The sequence below is a fragment of the Desarmillaria tabescens genome (genome assembly GCF_030435595.1).
Source record: "Desarmillaria tabescens strain CCBAS 213 chromosome Unknown EV420scaffold_5, whole genome shotgun sequence".
NCBI lineage: Eukaryota > Fungi > Basidiomycota > Agaricomycetes > Agaricales > Physalacriaceae > Desarmillaria > Desarmillaria tabescens.
The window spans coordinates 1350101-1369236 of NW_026848304.1; the positions used below are offsets into that span (position 1 = coordinate 1350101).

A 19136-nucleotide genomic window follows, 5' to 3' on the forward strand; every position below is an offset into this window, starting at 1 on the left:
TGATCCTCAGTGTCTCGGTCCTGCTTTCTCTCATGACTCGAATGATGGATAGCGTGATTTATTTAAATTGTAAAAGGTGATAGTACAACACTCGGTGTCTATGTAAAATATCCTTATATCGAATTTCGGCGCGCACTTTGTCCTTTCCTCTTCGCATTGATTGTATCCTTACCATCAATCAGCGCAGACGGAAGTCGACCTTCTTCATCCAACTTTTTCAATGTTTTCATAGCTGCATGATAACCCAATTTCTGAATCTCTTCAAACTTGCCGAACTGCAAGGTTCCGTACTATAACACTAATCGTCAGCGGCTGCGAATTAGCTATGCAGCGGATAGACAAACCTCGTGTACGGGCATCGCAATATAAAAACACCCAGGTGCAACTTTGGCATCTTCCAACGTTTTCACACTTGAGACACTAAGCAAATACAATCAACAGGAGGTACCCAAAAGAGGCGTTAGGTGAACTCACTAAGCAAGACGACTCTGGATTTCAGTAATCGCAGGGATATTTCTGGTATTTGAAAACGGATTCCATCGGTTGAGCAGTAGCCACCATCCAGATACATGGTCCCCGAAGTTTCGCGGTGAATTGTCATCAAGCTATTGAGTTCATGAGTAATTTTGCAGAAATTCAGCGTCAGCACTCACAGATCCTACGTCACACGCAAAAACGACATTAGTTCCCATTGAGAACATAGCAGATACCTTGAACATAATGTCAGCCTTCACTACACTAATATTCGAGCATTACGTCGCCCGCACCGGTAAGTTATCAACTAAAGATTTGTTTTTAGCAAGATCTCCTTTGCGCAAACAATGAGATGCTCACTATAACCGCCGTCGACATGCATGTGACCATTATCACAAAGAGGAGGAAGTAGGCCAACCAAGGTCATAGAAGCACCTGAGAAAGATAAAGATTGGAGAGCAACGAATCGGTAGGAAACGTACGGATAAATCTCCATGCATAGCCTGTTTCATGGATTTCCATCTCCGACGTATTTATATTCGTAGTGTTGCAGAAAAACGGCAGCCACATGTCTTCAATGTGAAGGTCGTAGAAAGCCTGTGAATGAATAAACTTAGCAGACTTTTTACCACGCGACGACGCGCCAATCTACCTTGTACAAAGACCGATTGAATTCATGGCCCTGTGAGTACGGCATCAATAAACATAAATGACACAGAGGAAGGTTTTACTGTTGTATATGCCACAATTGGGTAAGTCACATCGGATAGCATCCTCCAAATATTTCCCATGCGGCTGCTGAACTGTTTGGCACGCCCAGCACTATATAGGATATCGCCCTCCCTTGCGTATAAGCCACCAATGAGAGCACCTATGCTGGTCCCTGAACACGATGCGTATGATGTCAGACCCTTAACCTCTAGTTTCCAAGTTTAATGTACCTCCAACGTGATCAATGGGTATACCATACTCCTCAAGCGCACGTATCAATCCCTGAATGGTTCGTTAGAAATGGCAAGTGCCAAAAAAGCGTAGGCTACCAAATGGGCGATACCACGAGCCCCACCACCGCCCAGTATTAAGCCGATGGACCTTCCGCATATTCTTCGGGCAAGTCGAGAGAAGTCATTTACTCTTGCGGAACGCTGGGGCCGGGAATCACTATGTCTACCGCGATACTTTTGGATCTCACTCTGAACTTTGTCCTTTAAATTCTTTAATGCAGTTACCGCATCCGGCCCTTTGGCAACGACGGTGACTTTGGGAATCGGAAGCACTAGACCCTGAAGAAACATCAGCTATCTGTTTCCCTTCATGTGCGACTGCGTACCGGAAGCTCCACATGTATATGTTGATGGACCCACGGCCGGTTCTGTTTTTCAGTAACTGAGAGGCAGGTGTTATTGCTTCGGGGATTAAATTTACCTTTAGCCACTCCCTCGTAGATCCCGGCATGACAGTTCGATCAGGGTGCAAGAGAATGAGCTCCTTGCGGGCAGTCGTTTTCATCGAGAGCAACAACCGTTCGTATTCGCCTATTGAAGGGTCTTCTCCCATGCCGACCACCATTATACAGTCCGCCTACATGTAATAGAAGTATTGGAAGGAGACCAGGAAGGAAACTTTAAAGGGTTCACCTGTCTGATGCAAGTTTGAGTCCAGGAACTATTTACGGGTGAATCGGCAACATAGAGAACTGTTCTATATCTTTGTTCTTGGTCGGCCAGCCATCCGGCTGCCTTGAGTTTGCCCATCCTAGTAAATGCATGCCGGCCCAGTTGATTGGATATCGAAGCCTGATTGAGGTAAGATGTAGTGGCGCCTATACCCTCCAGAGCACTCTGGAGCTTCCTCGAAAAAGCATCGATGGGAACGCTACGTGACACAGGAAGAACTGCCACGGTTTTGAGATTATTGTTATATCCCGGTTCTGATGGCACACTTCTTGACTTGGTAGATTTCGAGTCTAATTCAACCCTTACTCGCGTCGCGATCATTCGCAATATCCTGTAGGAAACGCAAAGGGAAATCAACTGAGGCACACGGAGAGTTTTTTGGGCTTGGACGTACTGGGCTGTGATCTGGGGGTTCCTGGAAACATATGCATGAGTTAGGAAGCTTAGAGAATACTTCTGAGTTCGTACCGAGCAGATATAGCGTTGAACAGCGTTTGTGGCATTCTAATCAGTTCAGTGTCTCGTATAGCGTGTAAGGTATTTCGGCGAAGTGAGCTTGTGATGACGTCGACCTCCCCCACTGTATCTCCTTGACCATACTCCCCAACGATTGACACGCTTCCGTCTTCAGACTCAGAAATGGCCCGCAGACGGCCATTGATGACAATGTAGAAGCTGTCGCTAATATCTTGAGGCCGCCAAAGCACCTGACCGGCATTCACTTGCATCCAATCCAAAGACGCATCAATGTGAAGCACTACAGTTGGTTAGGTCATTGTCTGGTATGGACTTAAAGGTGTAAGATGTACCAAGAGGTGACAAAAGGCTAATCAGGCGTTTGGCAAGAGTGAGCAGAACGATCGGACGCTTTTCGAGCAGGCGCTCGAGGGCGTGTGAGGGTAGAAACCCCACATACGTATCAGTCTTCGCCTTGATGTCGACATAAGAGGCAGTATTACAGAGGGAAGCTAATTAAATTATGGAAATTATCGTATTGTTCCTGGCATGAAAACTCACCGAGATAGCCAGCGATACCACCTGGTTTGACTGTGAATAAGAGTTTTTGCTCCGGCCGCTTGGGCTTGGGACCAGATGACCGAGGTTCTTCAGAACTGGGCCGTTGGTCCGTGAAAGGCTGGAGGTCATCCGTGGGTAAAAGGATGTCCAAAAATCCTTCAATAACGTAAAACAAACCTGGAACAAAGTGAATATGCATACTGGTACATGAAGGAGACATAGCTACCAGTGTTGACCTCTCCTGCCTTGACAAGGGTCGTGCCAGCAGCGAAGAACAGCATCTCCACCTCATTATCAAGACCGCTCATATAACCATCGATCGATTGGCTGGATGATGTCCCTCCCGTGACACTAGAAACGTCATCACCTATATCCAGAAGTGACAGAGAACTGAAAGATGGTGTAAATAGCCCTGATGAACGCCGACCGTCAGACGGAGAGATTGCGGGAGAAGCCTCAACAGATTCGGTGCCGCTCAGAGGAGGCTGAAGTAAACCAATGGACTTCGCTATACAGGACATCACTTCCTCTCGCAAATCAAACTCATCACCAGATAGATTAGCAACTCTACGACTCTCCAGAGGCTTGACACCTCTCGGGACGCGTGGCGTGCTAATAGAACCACTAATTGGCCTGTAGATGTCGCCAGCGTGGGTTGTAGAACTGAGTAGATCCCCAGCTTGAACACTATTTCGTCCATGTGTTTTGAATGTCTGTGATGTAGATGATGCGAGCCGAGTAGGACGGGGCGGATCGTTCAATTGCACCTTCGACGCCCTCGGAGATTCCGAAAGAGTCCTCCCGGATATAGTGTTGGTGGATTCTGAGGCGTTGAGATAATCGGTGTCGCTATCGGTAGTACTGGCCCCATCAAACCGTTGTCGAAGATATTGTAAACCGCCACCCTCATAGAAAGACGGAGGCAACGGATGACAGGCGATATCATTAATAGCTTTCTCAGTACGAAGAACTTCACTTGTCAAGCCGAGATATTTGTGGGCGGCATTAAACGTTACCCGAGAAAATCGTGTTAAAATGACTAGGTTGCCTATATCAGCGTGATTATATCGTACATGAGAACAGCATGAACCACCTTGAACAATATGACCGGTAGCCTTTGGATACTTCTTGGTTAGACGACGGAACGCCTCGGCCGGTATGACAGCAAGGGTGCTATCCTCACTTGCGCGAGCAACCACCCCTTCGTGTATCCGAGTATGTCGAGTATGAGAATTGTGGGACCTTGGCAGTGATGCGGTAGTTTCGTCATCGTCATCAGGTATAGGCGACATAGACCTCGTGTATTCCGGATGATTAGGTGTCACAACTTCAAAAGGATGAACGGTCGAAGCGGTGGAGGAGATCGATGAGCGCCGTGTACGTGTATTCTGTCCCAAATCGAAACGTGACACGTCTGCGTTGTCGTGCTGTGATTTTTGGGGAGCAGAAAAGGCTTTAGGAACGGTCGAACTTTCATTGTGATCATTTTGCCAGCTCATTTTGACATCCTCTGTAAAAAGGCTGAGGATAGTAAATAAGCTGGAGAGGGTGCCCCCGCTCCCCACTTCATTGAGCAACTGATATCCGTTCATGTCTTCATGGTCCCAGAACCCTTGCTGTTCTTGATCAGGCTGACCGGTGTGTGCAAAAACTTGAACCGTGCCGTCTACGACACAGTAGAAGCTCTTGTCCTGTTCGAGTGACATACTATCCCCTGCTATTAAACGTCGAGTTTGAAGATGCCGAGCCAACTCATGGAAAACCTGGACAGATCAAATCAGTAGACATGCAACGTTGTCAGATACAAAGTCGAACGCACGGGTTTTTCGAGCTATACAAAGGTTAGTTATAAGATCGGGACTAACTTGCTCATGAATCACTCACGAAACCAAATACGCGTACGGCTTGTAGGAAATCGTCAAGGTAGTTATGAAATGTAGGTGCTGGATCTTAATGATGTTAGTAACGGGATGTCAGAGCCAGCTTTTTACACACACCTGTATTCACATCAGGATGTAACTCCGTTGCATCTGGCTTCACTAGCGGAGGTTCTTTAAGCTGAGTATAATCGTTGAGATATCGGAATCGGATCCAATAATTCAATGCCACGGCAGACAGTGCGAACATGATCGCAAACGACCAAAAGTTGAGCTTCAAGCCGAGGTAGTCAGTGCTGAATAGGCGCATATATTGAGTTGTGACCGACCGTAAGTGTCATGGAATAGGATAGGACAGCATATATGAGCCGGGGTACTGTTATTGTCGAGAATGCCACCAAAGCTTTCACCCAAGACAAAAGCCATACTGTTTGGATTTATGAACGCTCCCTGGCGCATGTGTGCAATGAACGCACTCACGTATTACCCAGAAGCATGCCGACACCAAGGATACCAATGGATGGGGGTCGACTTGTTCAGCGACTGATTCCATCCTCTATTATGTCGAAAGAGATCGCTATCGTGGCGAGTGCTCGACTCCCTTATGCATCAAGCGTCTGCGCAAATCCAAGAGAGGCCAAAAGAGGAAGCGACGTCATCGATGGACTTTTGAGGAAATTCCCTCCTAATGTAGGATTTGGTCCCGACGAGCGTGTCCCAATGGCCTCTCGCGATCCAACATCCTCTGAAAGCACTGACGCCGCTCTGGACACAAATCTCCTCAAGGAAATAGCCCGAAAGGCTCTTGTGGATTCATTGAACTCTGTTTGTAACTCTCGCTCCCACAGTTGACCAACACATCGATCCATCAGCACATAGGTGAATGGCGTAAAGACCTTGGTCCTGGATCCATCACTAGCAGGTCCACTGGGACTCGTGACTGAAGTTGCGTTATTAAAAGTGAGCAGATTACTCCTCTCTTATTCAGGAATTTAACTGTCTTCCGTAGCATCATGGTGTTGACAAGATGTTTTGGCTGGAAGCTGGTCCCCTGACTTCCACCACGTCAAATATCATATATCTTTGTCGGCCTCTCATAAAGCATGTCAAGGTCATTGCCGGTATGCTCTATATATTTCTAGCTTTGTGAGATCTTGATCTTTCGGAAGAACAGATCAAACGACACGCCAAAGACGCGGCAAAACATACCTATACCTTACTCCTGGTTCCACGTGCTTCAACATTGGTGACACGAATACTGGAGGAGGAAGGAGTCCTAGGCGATGTTTCAATCTTATCTTACAGCCTTCAATTCATTCCAATTGAAGAAGATGTTGTTTCATTGGAATATGAGTCCGTCTTCAAGGACATATGGGTGGTGTGTTCACTTGTTCCATCTCTTATTGATTACGATCTTCAATTGTTATGTTAACAGGACGGCGACGAGACGGCAATCTATGATTCTGCCCAGGCATTGATCACCCTTCAGAAACTGTATGGACTATTTCCTCGCGTTATCGGTAAAGGCGACAAAGCTGCGGTATGGTGATATGATCTTCACCTTACCACTGAGATTGAAACTCCGGATTTAGAGACTCGCGGCTCTTCTGACCAGTTCTCTTGCCCAAGCGAGGACATCCTCAGCACCTGACACCCTTTTCCAGTCCTCGGATAAAATCGATGCCCTAATCGTCCTGGATCGTCGCGTCGACATGATAACGCCCCTGCTTACCCAACTTACCTATGAAGGTCTTATCGATGAGCTTATTGGTATCAAAAACTGTAAGTTTCCGGAAGGCCGGAATGAACCGTGCATTGACGCGAGGTCGTGTAGCTCACGTCGAATTACCAACCTCGCTTGTATCTCCGCCGGCCGCTGAAACTGCTGGTTCTGCGGCAGCCAGCACCGACGACGTCCTCTGGCACTCTGAGGAAAGAAAATAAAAAGAAATACCATCTTTCGTCGTCTGATGCTCTCTTTGGTGAACTGAGAGATCTGAATTTCTCTGCCGTGGGGCGTAGACTGAACAAAGTGGCGCGTCGGCTAGAAGATGATTATAAGGTACAGTTTCTGGCATGTGTGTATATGTTGTCCTTATTTTTTCCCAGGCGAGCCGGCAAGCCAAGACTATTCCCCAGCTTCGAGACGTTGTGGGCAAGCTAGGCGGTTTGCAAAGCGAGCATCAAGCATTGCGGCTGCGTAAGAAGCTTTTTGTTTTCTTGCTGCAAAAAAAAACTAATACTACATAGATACCGGCGTTTCCGAGCTCCTAGTCCCTATAACCCGAACTGACCATTTCAACAAGTCTCTGGAGATCCAACAAGGCTGGTAGCAACTCTGATGTCGTCTAATGCATACAACTTACGCCTGTCCCAAGACCTTCTAGCATCCTATAAGGTTCCCGAGCAGATATCCGCTATCGAAGAGCTCATAGCGCAAAATGCCGAAATCGAGCTGGTGAATCAGACTACTTTGTCTTGCAAGTATTACTGCAGGGGGTATCAGGACAAAGACTCTGGAAAACATTAAACGCGAAATATTACAGGTCTGATCTTTCGATTGCGTCTTTATATTACGTTAACGACGTGGTTCAGACTTATGGCTATCATAACCTGCCATTGCTACTATCGCTAGCGTCACCTCCGCTTGCAATTTTACTTCCCAACCCTCTTCCAGTATCGGCGCCTGCGATGACCCTGCCGAAGTTTCCCTATACGTCACTCAGAAAGTCACTTCGGCTCTTGATTGACGATAACCCAGAGGCCTTGGATGAGGTAGAGAATGACATCAGCTTTGTCTATTCTGGTTACGCTCCAATTAGCATCCGCCTTGTGCAATGTGTTGCTCAGAGGGGTGGGGTCCTGAGCAATCCAGCTGACAGAGATAAAGCTGCGCGACAAGGTGACAGCAATGCTGCCCCAGAGGGCAAGGTCCAAGCCCATGCAATCAATGGCTGGAAAGGGTTTGAAGACGTTCTAGCTACCATACCTGGCGAAACGGTGGATATCATTCAACAGGGTGTTGGTCGCAATCCCATCTCGCCGTCATTAGGTAAGGTCTGCCATGGATCCGGCTGTCTGTCTGTCTCAATGTCGTTCCAGGCCGGTCCATGGACAACACTACGACAACCGTCGTATTTTTCCTTGGTGGCTGCACGTATACTGAGATCGCCGCGCTGCGGTGGGTTGGTCGGCAAAATCAAGGTGATAGCGTGACCATTCACAAACTCGAAAACCTAATACTCATGATTCTGTCAGGGCGTAAGTTTTTAATTGCTACAACTGGCATCGTGAGTGCATCCAGCATCATTGACGGGATCGCTGGAATACGGAAGACGGGAGGATCATCATCTAAGAATGCTGGCATTTAGGCATGTGCTACTATGTTCTCGAAGACCTAGCATGAGACTATTAAGTAAGATAGGTGAGGAAACGTACTGCTTCTTCTTCCACCAAGCACATGGTCGAGCCTGTAGCTTGAGCACATTCAATAAAAGAAAGATAGCGCCGCCCGTTACTGTCTGTACCACGAAATAACGTGCCATGCCTTACGCGACGCGTCTGTTTGGATGATCGGCCTTCTGATACCTGGGTACTTGAACTCCAGACACCTTCGGATCGCAGGTAGACCTGGAATTAACCTGTCCTTTAAGCAACAGTGCATCCTTTTTTGGAGAGTTGATCTTTGTTGCGCACCTGTTCGTGAAATCATGTTTTGCAGAATGAAATGTTGTCTTCAAGACAAAGAGTCCTTGAAGCCGAAAACTAAACACTGTGCTTTAGGCGACACATGCATCTGATTTTGGGCTCGCCGAGCATACGGGTGTGCATGCCGTAATATCTTTTTATGCTGGGAACGGCTAGACTATTCAGAATGAATCCAATGGAACACAAACATGCACCTATAGGTGGCTGGGGGCTCTCCAATTTATTCTGAAAATCAACAATCGAAGCTGTCAGTTGGACGCTCTTTATAAATACCGCAGCCAGAAAAGAATGCGTCCCTTTGCTCCCTTTTTTCCTCTTCATTTGCGGAATCTCACAGTCGGCAATTTCTACCACTGTCATCCTCTGTGGATTCTGAGTTTTGGGTGAGCCATTCGTCGGTCTGGCACATATAACCTGCTCTGACAGTTCCAGACCGTCTTCGTTATCGCAGGATTTCCGCCGAGTCGTTATTGTGCCCTTTCTCTTCACCACAATTTATCATGGCACCTCGATCATCTAGCACTTCTACTCAGACTGAAAAACCTCCGAAAAAAAGTAGGTGGTTGTTCTGCTAGGTTTCTTGGGGCGCTGATTGTCCCTTGTGTAGCCAAATCTTCAAGCTCTGGAGGCGCCAAGAAGAAGAAGCTAACGGCGTTTAATAAGTTTATGGTGCGGGTACTTCCCGCCTGGACCAGGCCCAACTAAACTTCACGTTATCAGCAAACGGAAATGGCACGTCTCAAAGAAACTCAACCAGAGATATCACACCAAGAGAGGTATGCACAGAGGCCACATTCGTTATTCACCAGTGCGCTTAGATGTACCACAAGGTTCAAACTAGCAACTACTAACTGGAAGACCGCCCCAGAAAATCCTAAGCCGAGCACCTCATCATGATACTCCATCAACCTTGTTCCTTAGGACCTTTGTATCCCTGTCCGTAATGCTGTCCTGCCATTTCTGCTGTGATAAATTTGTACTCTTTGATCATCTAATCCTTCATACCAGGCTACTTTTGATTATTGGGGGTGGCTTTGATAATGTTCTTGGCTTTAGGCATGTATCGGTGGTATCGGACGTTGGACAACTAGTTCAGTGTAGATTTTTGTCTGTTACGAATGTCGCACCTTAGGGTCTGCGCCTCGGTAAGTTCCAGGTATGTGGCAGGAGGAGATTCGCTGAAGATCCCGCACGGTTTGCATTCCTGAGAATGTTCGTTGGCCTACGTCCTCCTGAAAAATGGGTCAAGATCCGTCGGGCAAGGTTCGGGTTAACATGCAAGACTTATCTAGGGTGGATCCTGTATTTTGTCCACGCCCTGGGTCAGGTTTGATGCGCGTGTAATAAACAGTTGGTGGTGGGAAAAAAAGGCGCCCATAGCGGAAGTGAGTATTTGATCCAAGTATTCCAAGATGGAAACCAGCGAAGCTATTCCATTCTTTCCATTTTTCTACTACAATCTCCCAACTTGTAAACCATGATTAGTATTTGCAAAACAATTTGCATTTGGAAGGTCCGAAACGTGAGAAAGGCGAGCCCCTGTTTCCCGTGATCTCTCGCGACCGTCACTTTACCGGAGGCAGCCAAAGAGATATGTGATTCAGCGCTATGCGTTATCTCTTTCCTCATCTCTTTCCTCGACGATAACTTCATTCGTCGGCCATTATCTTGCTGCCCAACTATACTGCACTTTACTTGTCTTGTTCCCTATCTTGCCCATCTACTACCTGATCTAGAATTTCGTCATTGTCTTGGATAGTCGGATGTCATGAACCCTACAGTAATCGATAACAGCGACGTCGTGTTCCAGTTCGACTTCCCTGAGGAATCGGACGTAGCGGCTCCAACTCGCGGTATATCGCGTCGTGCGAGTCCAGATCCTTCTTCGTCGTCGGGGATCACAGAGGTCGAGAGGTTCGTAGAATGCATACGTCCAGAGAGAGACAGTGGTAAAGGTAAAGGTGTGTCAATACCGATGCCCATTCCATCTAGCTCTCTTCTGCGCGAGGAGGATGTGTTTGGTGACCTTCAGTCGTCGAGCCCTCCCGGATCTTCGTCTTCGTTATCGGTGTTCATTAATAACCCCCAGAGAGATGTCCACAGCGGCTGGGGGCCGTCCTCTGGCGGTCCTCGTAGTAATGCGAGCAACTCTTCGGGATCTTTGACTGGGTCGTCTGAAGAGACGGTACACGGCAAGGGCAAGGGCAAGGGCAAGGCAACAGACTTACCCCCATGTCTTCCGCCCCTTGCTTTCTCCCGTCCAGAATTCAGCTACAGCCACATTGCATGGCCTTCTTCATCTGTCACAGATTCTGTGGAACCGTCTTCCTACGGGTCCCCACGTTTTGATTCGCCGAATTCGCCGAGCTCCAGCCTTTCCTTTAGCACTGCTAACCTCCCAAATCCGAGTCAATCTAATCCATCACATAATCCGACTCATGCCCGCCGGCGCACAGTGTCTAATAGTTCCATTCGTTCCATTTCCTCCGTTAGCACTCTATCATTGTCCAAGCTCAGAGGCAAGGCATTCGGTGGGACCCCAGGAAATCTTACACGGAAACTTCTCCGCAAATCTAGTGTCCCTACTACGGATGACGTCCCTGTTGAACCGCCTATCCAGTCTAACTCGTTGAATGATGCAAGTCGCCAGGTGCTTGAGGACCATTTCAAGGGTGCTCCCCTCTCGTATACAATCTCCAGTATTGATGGGTCTCAGAGCCTTTCATGGCCACTCTCCTCAACCATCTCGAAGGGTAAATCGCGCTCGAATTCATCTCCATTCCCATTTTCTATATTAGACTTGGCCACTACCACAGACCATTTCGTACCACTGTCGTTGACAATTCCTAGTCACTTCGAAGCCCTGCCCAGAGAATTGCGCTTGCGAGTTCTGCTTGCATTCCTTGATGTACACGAGGAGGAGCACGAGAAGGACCTCATGGATGGTCAGTGGACCATCATGAAAGCTTCCTCGTCGAAGAATAAATGGGTCGGCAGGGACCGAGGCCTGCGAGAGTTGGTGAAGCTGAGCAGAGTAACGTCTTTTGTTCTTCTCCATTATATATTGCTGATCGACGTCTAGGTGTCCAAATCATGGCAGATGCTGCTGTCTGACGGTCAATTATGGCGGAGACTTGATCTCCGATCGTTCTGTAATGTTCCCAAAACACTCATCCTTCGGCTAACATCAGTGGCGGGTCCGTTCATCACCAGCTTAAACTTTGCTGGACATGTCTTCTTACTTTCTACGACACTCACCGATGTTGCGAATCATCTTTGTGTCCAACCGACAAGTTCTAATGGGGTGCCCTTCACGCAATTGACCGCCCTCAATTTTCGAGGGTGCACCATGTTGACAACACAATCCTTGCACTACCTTCTCAGATGCTCTCCGGCACTGCAGAAGCTGGACGTGAAGGGTCTTCACATAGTGACGAATGCGACTTGTGAAATACTGGCAGCAAGTTGCCCACGACTCACAATCTTGAACATGAGCCGATGTCCTGGCATGGACGCCGATGGAATTTATTATTTATGTCAAGCTGCGATCTCTCGAAGGCGAACTCTATCATTGAGGGTGCTTCGTCTCTCGGGATTGAAATATGTTGACGAGAAGATGATGGCGGCCGTGGGGAAAGCATGCCCTGATCTGGAGGTATTGGATCTCAGTTATTGCCGTCAATTGCACAACTCAGCTTTAGAGGCATTTGTCGCATGTGGCGAAAATGAGAATCTCGGCGTTGAGACGGTCGTTCTCAATGCTCGTCAAGTTGGGCGGGATGCTGGAGACAATAATAAGTATAGACGTCGCATCACTCAGCTCCGCCATATTTCCCTCTCGTACTGCTTCCTTTTAACCGATATCGCGTGCTCGAATCTTGCTCATTCGGTCCCTCGCTTGGAATTCCTGGAACTCGCGGGTATCGGTGATGACCTCGCAGATGATGGGCTAATCAGACTCCTGAATACGACTCCAATGATCCGGCGATTGGATCTTGAGGATGCAGCTCAAATCACTGATGCAGTCATTTCGGCCATCACCCCATCTGTTAAGGCGGACGACGAAGCTTCCTCGAATATCCGGGATGAACGAGAAGCAGGGTACGCCCTAGAGCATCTCGTAATTTCCTACGCCAACAACGTTACGGAGGACGCGTTGTTGACCTTGATACGTGCTTGTACGCGCTTGAAAATCCTGGAGGCTGACAACACTCGGATAGGACCCAGGGTATTCAGGGAGTTCATTCGGCTGTGTCGCAGCCGAGAGATGTCCGACAGCAAAATCGTTGCTGTAGACTGTCGTACGATTGGCGAGCATGCGGTTAAGGAAATGGCTTCCATGACACGACCCCGGTTGGGTTGGCGAGCTTATGATTCGAGAAAATTGAAGTACGTCGATGGCCGGGACGGCGATTTGGAAGATTTGAAAGTAGGGCAGGACGAGTGCGACGATAAGAGGGTGGTGGTGAAGACTTTCTATTCGTGGCAGACCGTGGATTCGGTCAAGACCAGTCGGGAGAAGCGAAGGAAGTCTGGTTCGAGGAGGGCAGCGAACGGGTCCGGAAGTAGTTCCGGCGATATTGATGATATAGGACATACGACGAGGTGGTGGTCTCCTGGAGGCCGAAGGTCTGGTGCAAATAGCCCGACTGATGTGGGACGTGATACGTGTAGAATCATGTAAGGTTATTTGTTTCATGGTTTTTTGTTTCTCTTTTCTTCATTTTCCCCCTGCTTGATGTACTTTTATTTCGCATCACATCCACAGCACTATGTACATTTGTACGAATATTCCGCCTTGTACTAACAGACACCATTTTGTACTTTTTTTGTATGTATCTTTTCCGCGAGACGATTATGATCATCATCGTAGTTGATAATAAATTAGTAGACAGCTCAAGATACTAGTTCAAGAACGAGAAACCAAGCATTTCTATTTGAATACACAAATCTTATGTACTGGTTCCCTTCTTTTTTGCCTTTTTCTCCGCTTTCGCGTTGGGAGTACCCGAACGAGATGCGGGAGTCGAATCTTTGCTCTTCTGTTTCTTCTTCTTTGGCTTAGTCTGATGATCAGAGTTTTTGCTTGACGCTCCAGTTGGCTGATTGGTTGAAGTTCTGTCATCTCCGTACCCTGTAAAGACGTTGTCAAATTTATGAAGCGAAATAGGAAAAGGAAACTGACCAGCGAAAGGATCAACAGTGGCTCTTCTTCGTTTCGCTCCAGGAGTTGCGGAAGCGTCGGCGGCTAGCTGACTTTCTTCGTTCTGTTCCTTAGCTTTTCCCTTACCTTTAACGTCAACGACCTTTTCGTTATTATCCTCATCCATCTTTTCCTCGTCAAACACTTCCAAATCGCTTTCTTCGCTGCCTTCTGCGGCATCGCGCTCCTTCATCTCCTTCTCGTATTGTTGTCGTTCGAGCATTTTTGCAGTAACTTTGACCGGAACACGAACGTTGGACGGACCAGGCGTCGGCTCTGCAGACGCTTCGCCGGGAGGCCGACCTAGCTTGGCTTGTGTGATAACATGCTTGATGAATCGTCCAGCGGCGACCTTGTCAATTTCGATATGCCCTAAGTCTGGTCAGTGGAATCGCGAGGGAAACGGAATTTGCACGGACTAGTTTCTGGCTTTTCGGCTTTGTCAATCTTTTCAAAGTATCCTTTTATTCTGTCCTACTTGAAATTATAGCTTGGAATTGAGTATTTAGAAGAGGGCCTTACTAGTTCTGATATTACGGGATGAGTCTTTGGATCGATTCCCCTGGACTTAAGGTAAACTAGGATTTAGATGATGAGCTGAAAAAAAGGTAGAAGAGCTGAAGACACACTGAAAACTAGGTCATAGGTGACATAGGTGAGAAGTGTTTGCAGTTTTGCCTGTTCGATAGGCTCCAAGGACAAAAGAGTTTCGGGTAGGGTCTGGGAGAACAATGGCTCGAGCTGCGATTCTAGTTCTGAAAAAGACGACGAAAGGATCGCCAATTTCGATTTTGCCTTGGCCGTTTCGCTAGTCATCGTCGTTCGCGTTTTTGGGAGTCCACGTGCGCGCGAGTCTGGTTTTGCCTTTTGAGAGAAACACACGTAAACAACGACTTGGACATGGTCAGTCATGTTAAGCTTGTTGAATATTTGCCCAGCCTAACACCTTTCTTTAGTCTTCAGAATTGAGATATACAGCCAACACACAGCTAGAGCATTGTGAGTGATTCGTGCGTCGTTCTGACTCTTTTTTAACCCTGGACAGTGCATGCTCGATACACGGGAACCGGTGAGTACTGTTTCATCTGTCTGGATTAGCCAGTGACCCACTTGCAATTAGGGCATGCGGACTTGACGAAATAGTAAGGGCGCTGTTCTCCGCTCTAGAGGTGCCGAGTAGACTAATATGAATGACCTTTGTAGTGACTGGCTGACGCATCAGCACCGAGATACACTTTCGTCCATAGTAGGGCATTCTACCCTGACTTCATACCTTGCTATTGCGGATGGAGAAGCAACGGGACGCGTCAAGTTTGAAATGACCGAGGCAAGTGTCAAATTTGATAGCTCAGATCGTATTACAACTGAAACGATTTATCCAGCGAATGCTGCAGCCATGCGGGCCGCCTCCCCGCAAAGATGATGATTAGACAGCGGAGACAGCGTACTTGAATTGCCAGTGTATATACAGTTTATTCTGTCTATAGAAACGTATTGGTTCGTATATCTTCCGTCCGCTGCAAAAGACCGTAACACGGAACGGATCCGATGACCGGAAGCTTAGCGATCGGAATTTGTGGGCAATGATGACATAAGGACCCCGTTCTTGGGTCGTCGTTTGACCGGACGCTGAATTTGATACCACCAAATGGGCATCACTCGGAAACACTGGCATCAACGTATTGGGTATATCGTCGAACGGGCGCCTCCCACATCTTCTTCTTCTCTACCATCTGGCGCCCTTCCTATGTACCTTCCTTGCTGCCAGCCAGTCTTCTGACTTTTTTTCGAGGTACTCTGCAGAAGCCAAGCCATCGCAACCAAGCCGGCGAATTACCTGCTCGGAGATATATATTTGAGTTGAATCAACGGTTTGGGTTGGGTGACAAAGACCTATTGTTTTCCCCAGCCGGTGAGTTCTTTCGTGCTTCGACATGCATGGACAAAGTATTGAACAATGAACAAGTTACTTTGTTCATTATTTCCCCGCCAGTGGCACTCGCAACTTCGGCCCTGCTTGTGGCCTACTTAGGCTGCTGTCATAATGGGATCGACTACCGCACCACGGCCCTCTTCTTATTTCTTACCATCACCACCTTCGTCCGCCTCCGTCCCGGAGCCCGCTTTCATCGTTGCTCGTCCCCGCACTACAGCTACTTCTCGCACATCAGTAACTTCCCACTATCGTCCCTTTTCCACATACTACCACCCTGGCACAGAAGAGCCTCATTATCCTCTAAAACGACGTCGCTCGAGTGTCTTTGTCTCTTCTGCCACTGGCCTTTCGTCTTTCGGCAACATGGTCTTCAAACACAAGGACAAGGATTTAGATCACCCACCACATCCCAGCTCCCCAGCAACGCGTCCTCGCAAGGATTCCGACCTCACATCTTCAACGCGTTTCAAGATCCCCAAGACGCTCAGGAAGAAGAGGTCCATTGCTGCTTCACTCGCCTCGGACGTGACGATCATGCCACACACACCGACAGTCTCCTTGTCCACCGACGGCTCCCTATCCTCATCACCGGCCTCCCCAACAGAAGAAAAGTCACCTAGGACAGGATCATTCCCAGCAGACACCGCAGACCCCGAGAATGATGATGATGACGACGGCGAGGATTCCGCCAAACCACCCAAATACAGAAAGAAGGACACTTGGTCCAGAAATGACTATGGCCTCAAACTTCACCCTTACCCCAAAGAAGCTCCATATATGCGGGCGTACGACTCAATCTACATTGATATGTGAGTTTTTAGTGGCATTGCAACCATTCCAGTCTTTCCTGACCGTTATGCAGCGATCGGTGGAACAACGAGTTATTGCAGCGCCTTCTTCCCAAGAATTCTCCGAGTTTTCGTAATTACGGCAATACACCTCCCCGTTCTGTAATCGACTTGGGTTGCGGGCCTGGTTTTTGGATTCTGGACGCTGCGGCCGCATGGAAGAACACCAGTTTCGTCGGATTTGACCTTGTGGATGTCCTCCAACCAGGCTTTCAACAGACGGAGAATGTACGATTTGTCCGTGGGAACTTGTGCGTGATATTTTTGCCCCGTGCTGGATATCCTTTGACGCATATGTTCTGGTTTTTAGCGTTGCGTATCCTCTCCCGTTTCCCACCGACTCCTTCGACATGGTCAGAATGGCCAACCTCTCATTATGCATACCCTACGAGAAATGGAACTTTGTTCTTTCCGAAGCCTATCGCGTTCTAGCGGAGGGCGGCCGTCTCGAGCTTATAGATGATCAGATATTCTTTCCTTACGCCGAATCCCCGTCCCAATTTCCTGCGTCCATCTCCCAACATTCGTCAAAGAAGCCTCAACAAAGCTCATTCATCGACCTCGATGATGATGATGAAGATGATGAAGAGTCGGGAGAGAGCGGTTCAGAGGAACATAGCTCAAGTAGCTTGAACTCGGATTTAGGATCTGACCCGGCCGAGACTCTAGTCGGAGACGACGACTCAATGTCCTCCTCCTCGTCTCTGAAGGAGCATTCTTCCAGTCGTCATGTCTCTGTGGATCTCTCGCCTCGTGACTGTCCTCCGTCGGAGGAATCTTGTACCCTTCAAGTGACCCTGGCGCCACCTAAGCCTTGGAATACCTTAGCCGCCGAGTCCCGGGAACTGGAAACAGTGTTCGAGACAATGCTAGCGAATCAATACGGGATCCATCCACGTCCTTCGGAATTTATCCTCCACCTTATGAAGGATATTTTCGGGGCGAAGCTTGCAGGCAAGATGAAAAGCATGCATCTCAAGGTGGCCCCAACGGAGCTCTCTGCAGAGAAGAAGAAATTTAATCTCATAACTGGGGATATCTTCAAGAAACTCTCGCTTAATATCGAGTGGAAGGACAGGGAGAAGAAAAAGAATCGGCCGCGACGAAATACCTCGGACAATGACAGTGGATCGGAAAGCAGAACGAGCAGCGACACCTGTGCATCCTCCTCGGACAGTGGGCAGGAGACCATCAGCGCCAAGGCTGCTAGTACGCTGGGCATATCGATGTCCGAGGTTAGCGCCGCTTCCAAAGAAGCATCTGCGAGACGGCCCACCTCGAGTCCAGAGACTCCAAACCTTGACCGGTCTGGACAGCCTGAAGGGCTGCTCCTTTGGCCACGCACCTTCCTTCCTTTCTCATCTTCCGACTCGGAAATGCATTGTTGCATAAACGTGCATACCCTCCTTGGGTGCAAAGCCGCTTTGGGAGCCTGGGTAAAAGGTTTCGTTGATGAGTCTGGCAAGAGAGTCATCAGCAGATCCGAGTTTGAGGACTCCATTTGGTCATACGAATGGTATGTTCCCGTTTGGTCGGCTATGATCGTTCCTTTTACTGATGTGTGTGTGTTCTGTGTGTAGTTTTCGGCGTCATCGCTTTAATTGGCCTACTGGCCTACCCAGCTCAAAGTGTCCGTCAACCGATAGTATTGAGCTTCCTCTGAAGCCGACGGCGTCCAGCGATCAAGATGCTACTGACAAGACGTTGGAGTATCCTTACAGTCAAAACGAGTTAACCCATGTTCGCACTATCCGCGTCTTTGAGGGTATCAAGCCAAAATCATCACGACCGTCATCTCTTCAATGAGAGGATGAATCTGCCTGTTTGTCCTCATCAAGTCTTCTTACTTTGCCTCTCATCTGTATCATTTCGCCGGATTTCTGTCTAGGATAACCCATACACATTCCTTATCATCATCATGTCGCTTTCACCTGCTCTCACATCACCTCTAGTTATCGTCACTGCATTTAGAACGCTCTCCGCATTTTGGTTTACTGTACATCGCTACCCTACAACGCCATATGAGGCGACATCACTCTTCCTTTCGAAGTTTGGCTCATCTCCCCCGACATATCTCCCTTTCCCTCACGCTTTCATGGATACTATCGTTATATCACCTCTCGCATCGCATCGCATACATGGTATACTTTTGTATTTTGTACTATAGGCTCTTAATGTTGCAGTAAATCATAAAGTGTAAACATCGTAAAAGCGGAAATTATGAGCCTGTTTTCACCTAGGGTGCATAGGCTGCCCTGCATTAATATCATAGATGGGCATGTGTCACAGGTCACATCAGATGACTGTGACGAAAAGAGGGCAGGCAGGATCGGAAAGCCGCAACGCGTTAATCAGCCCAGACGCGCGTCTCTTCTCTCGAAACTTCCATTGCCTCAC

The 19136-nt window shown here is 48.1% G+C and overlaps 7 protein-coding genes across 7 annotated transcripts; 5 read left to right on the forward strand and 2 right to left on the reverse strand.

Moving 5' to 3' along the window:
- Window positions 1–31: 31 nt before the first annotated feature.
- Window positions 32–5696, reverse strand: EV420DRAFT_1514576 (uncharacterized protein). The gene is made up of 25 exons (XM_060471829.1): window positions 5525–5696; window positions 5374–5471; window positions 5165–5318; window positions 5052–5116; window positions 4987–4998; window positions 4261–4930; window positions 3394–4206; window positions 3168–3344; window positions 2960–3118; window positions 2619–2907; window positions 2545–2565; window positions 2112–2481; window positions 1900–2055; window positions 1805–1846; window positions 1515–1757; window positions 1416–1467; window positions 1206–1357; window positions 1127–1156; window positions 957–1071; window positions 835–909; window positions 768–781; window positions 654–710; window positions 475–605; window positions 345–420; window positions 32–290 (listed from the first exon to the last, which is right to left on the reverse strand). The coding sequence occupies exons 1-25, from the start codon at window positions 5595–5597 to the stop codon at window positions 114–116; spliced, it is 4221 nt and encodes a 1406-aa protein (XP_060336532.1). The 5' UTR covers window positions 5598–5696; the 3' UTR covers window positions 32–113.
- On the forward strand, window positions 5697–8766 carry EV420DRAFT_1514580 (Sec1-like protein). Its single transcript, XM_060471830.1, has 15 exons — window positions 5697–5869; window positions 5924–6004; window positions 6054–6165; window positions 6214–6422; window positions 6480–6584; window positions 6637–6826; window positions 6879–6904; window positions 6945–7106; window positions 7154–7244; window positions 7295–7369; window positions 7423–7502; window positions 7558–7590; window positions 7640–8096; window positions 8147–8248; window positions 8303–8766. The coding sequence occupies exons 1-15, from the start codon at window positions 5765–5767 to the stop codon at window positions 8413–8415; spliced, it is 1941 nt and encodes a 646-aa protein (XP_060336533.1). The 5' UTR covers window positions 5697–5764; the 3' UTR covers window positions 8416–8766.
- A 486-nt stretch (window positions 8767–9252) lies between these two features.
- EV420DRAFT_1637618 (uncharacterized protein) lies at window positions 9253–9649 on the forward strand (the record flags this gene model as incomplete). The annotated part of the gene is made up of 4 exons (XM_060476734.1): window positions 9253–9307; window positions 9360–9421; window positions 9473–9528; window positions 9583–9649. The coding sequence occupies 4 exons, from the start codon at window positions 9253–9255 to the stop codon at window positions 9647–9649; spliced, it is 240 nt and encodes a 79-aa protein (XP_060336534.1).
- Window positions 9650–10214: 565 nt separating this feature from the next.
- Window positions 10215–13702, forward strand: EV420DRAFT_1514589 (uncharacterized protein). Its single transcript, XM_060471831.1, has 2 exons — window positions 10215–11786; window positions 11835–13702. Exons 1-2 carry the CDS (start codon window positions 10521–10523, stop codon window positions 13434–13436), a joined length of 2868 nt encoding a protein of 955 aa, XP_060336535.1. The 5' UTR covers window positions 10215–10520; the 3' UTR covers window positions 13437–13702.
- EV420DRAFT_1514590 (Sas10/Utp3/C1D family-domain-containing protein) lies at window positions 13703–14810 on the reverse strand (the record flags this gene model as incomplete). The annotated part of the gene is made up of 5 exons (XM_060471832.1): window positions 14585–14810; window positions 14478–14533; window positions 14375–14429; window positions 13938–14327; window positions 13703–13886 (listed from the first exon to the last, which is right to left on the reverse strand). Exons 1-5 carry the CDS (start codon window positions 14769–14771, stop codon window positions 13705–13707), a joined length of 870 nt encoding a protein of 289 aa, XP_060336536.1. The 5' UTR covers window positions 14772–14810.
- Window position 14811: 1 nt separating this feature from the next.
- EV420DRAFT_1302203 (splicing factor 3B subunit 5/RDS3 complex subunit 10) lies at window positions 14812–15520 on the forward strand. The gene is made up of 6 exons (XM_060468412.1): window positions 14812–14858; window positions 14912–14954; window positions 15001–15024; window positions 15076–15097; window positions 15159–15282; window positions 15338–15520. The coding sequence occupies exons 1-6, from the start codon at window positions 14856–14858 to the stop codon at window positions 15383–15385; spliced, it is 264 nt and encodes an 87-aa protein (XP_060336537.1). The 5' UTR covers window positions 14812–14855; the 3' UTR covers window positions 15386–15520.
- EV420DRAFT_1514595 (uncharacterized protein) lies at window positions 15521–18995 on the forward strand. The gene is made up of 5 exons (XM_060471833.1): window positions 15521–15867; window positions 15922–16700; window positions 16754–16990; window positions 17050–18255; window positions 18320–18995. Exons 2-5 carry the CDS (start codon window positions 16000–16002, stop codon window positions 18543–18545), a joined length of 2370 nt encoding a protein of 789 aa, XP_060336538.1. The 5' UTR covers window positions 15521–15867; window positions 15922–15999; the 3' UTR covers window positions 18546–18995.
- The last annotated feature ends 141 nt before the right edge of the window (window positions 18996–19136 follow it).

Bases quoted from the DNA above. Each gene is read 5' to 3' on its own strand.
- EV420DRAFT_1514589 (XM_060471831.1), top strand. From the start codon at position 10,521: ATGAACCCTACAGTAATCGATAACAGCGACGTCGTGTTCCAGTTCGAC. The intron at 11,787-11,834 runs GTAACGTCTTTT...ATCGACGTCTAG, and splicing joins AGTTGGTGAAGCTGAGCAGA to GTGTCCAAATCATGGCAGAT.
- EV420DRAFT_1514595 (XM_060471833.1), top strand. From the start codon at position 16,000: ATGGGATCGACTACCGCACCACGGCCCTCTTCTTATTTCTTACCATCA. The intron at 16,991-17,049 runs GTGCGTGATATT...TCTGGTTTTTAG, and splicing joins CGATTTGTCCGTGGGAACTT to CGTTGCGTATCCTCTCCCGT. The intron at 18,256-18,319 runs GTATGTTCCCGT...TTCTGTGTGTAG, and splicing joins TCCATTTGGTCATACGAATG to TTTTCGGCGTCATCGCTTTA.
- EV420DRAFT_1514576 (XM_060471829.1), bottom strand. From the start codon at position 5,597: ATGGAATCAGTCGCTGAACAAGTCGACCCCCATCCATTGGTATCCTTG. The intron at 1,758-1,804 runs GTACGCAGTCGC...ATGTTTCTTCAG, and splicing joins ATATACATGTGGAGCTTCCG to GGTCTAGTGCTTCCGATTCC. The intron at 1,468-1,514 runs GTAGCCTACGCT...CGAACCATTCAG, and splicing joins CTCGTGGTATCGCCCATTTG to GGATTGATACGTGCGCTTGA.
- EV420DRAFT_1514580 (XM_060471830.1), top strand. From the start codon at position 5,765: ATGGCCTCTCGCGATCCAACATCCTCTGAAAGCACTGACGCCGCTCTG. The intron at 6,005-6,053 runs GTGAGCAGATTA...TGTCTTCCGTAG, and splicing joins CTGAAGTTGCGTTATTAAAA to CATCATGGTGTTGACAAGAT. The intron at 7,245-7,294 runs GTAAGAAGCTTT...AATACTACATAG, and splicing joins GCATCAAGCATTGCGGCTGC to ATACCGGCGTTTCCGAGCTC.
- EV420DRAFT_1302203 (XM_060468412.1), top strand. The intron at 14,955-15,000 runs GTGAGTGATTCG...AACCCTGGACAG, and splicing joins CAACACACAGCTAGAGCATT to TGCATGCTCGATACACGGGA. The intron at 15,025-15,075 runs GTGAGTACTGTT...ACTTGCAATTAG, and splicing joins TGCTCGATACACGGGAACCG to GGCATGCGGACTTGACGAAA.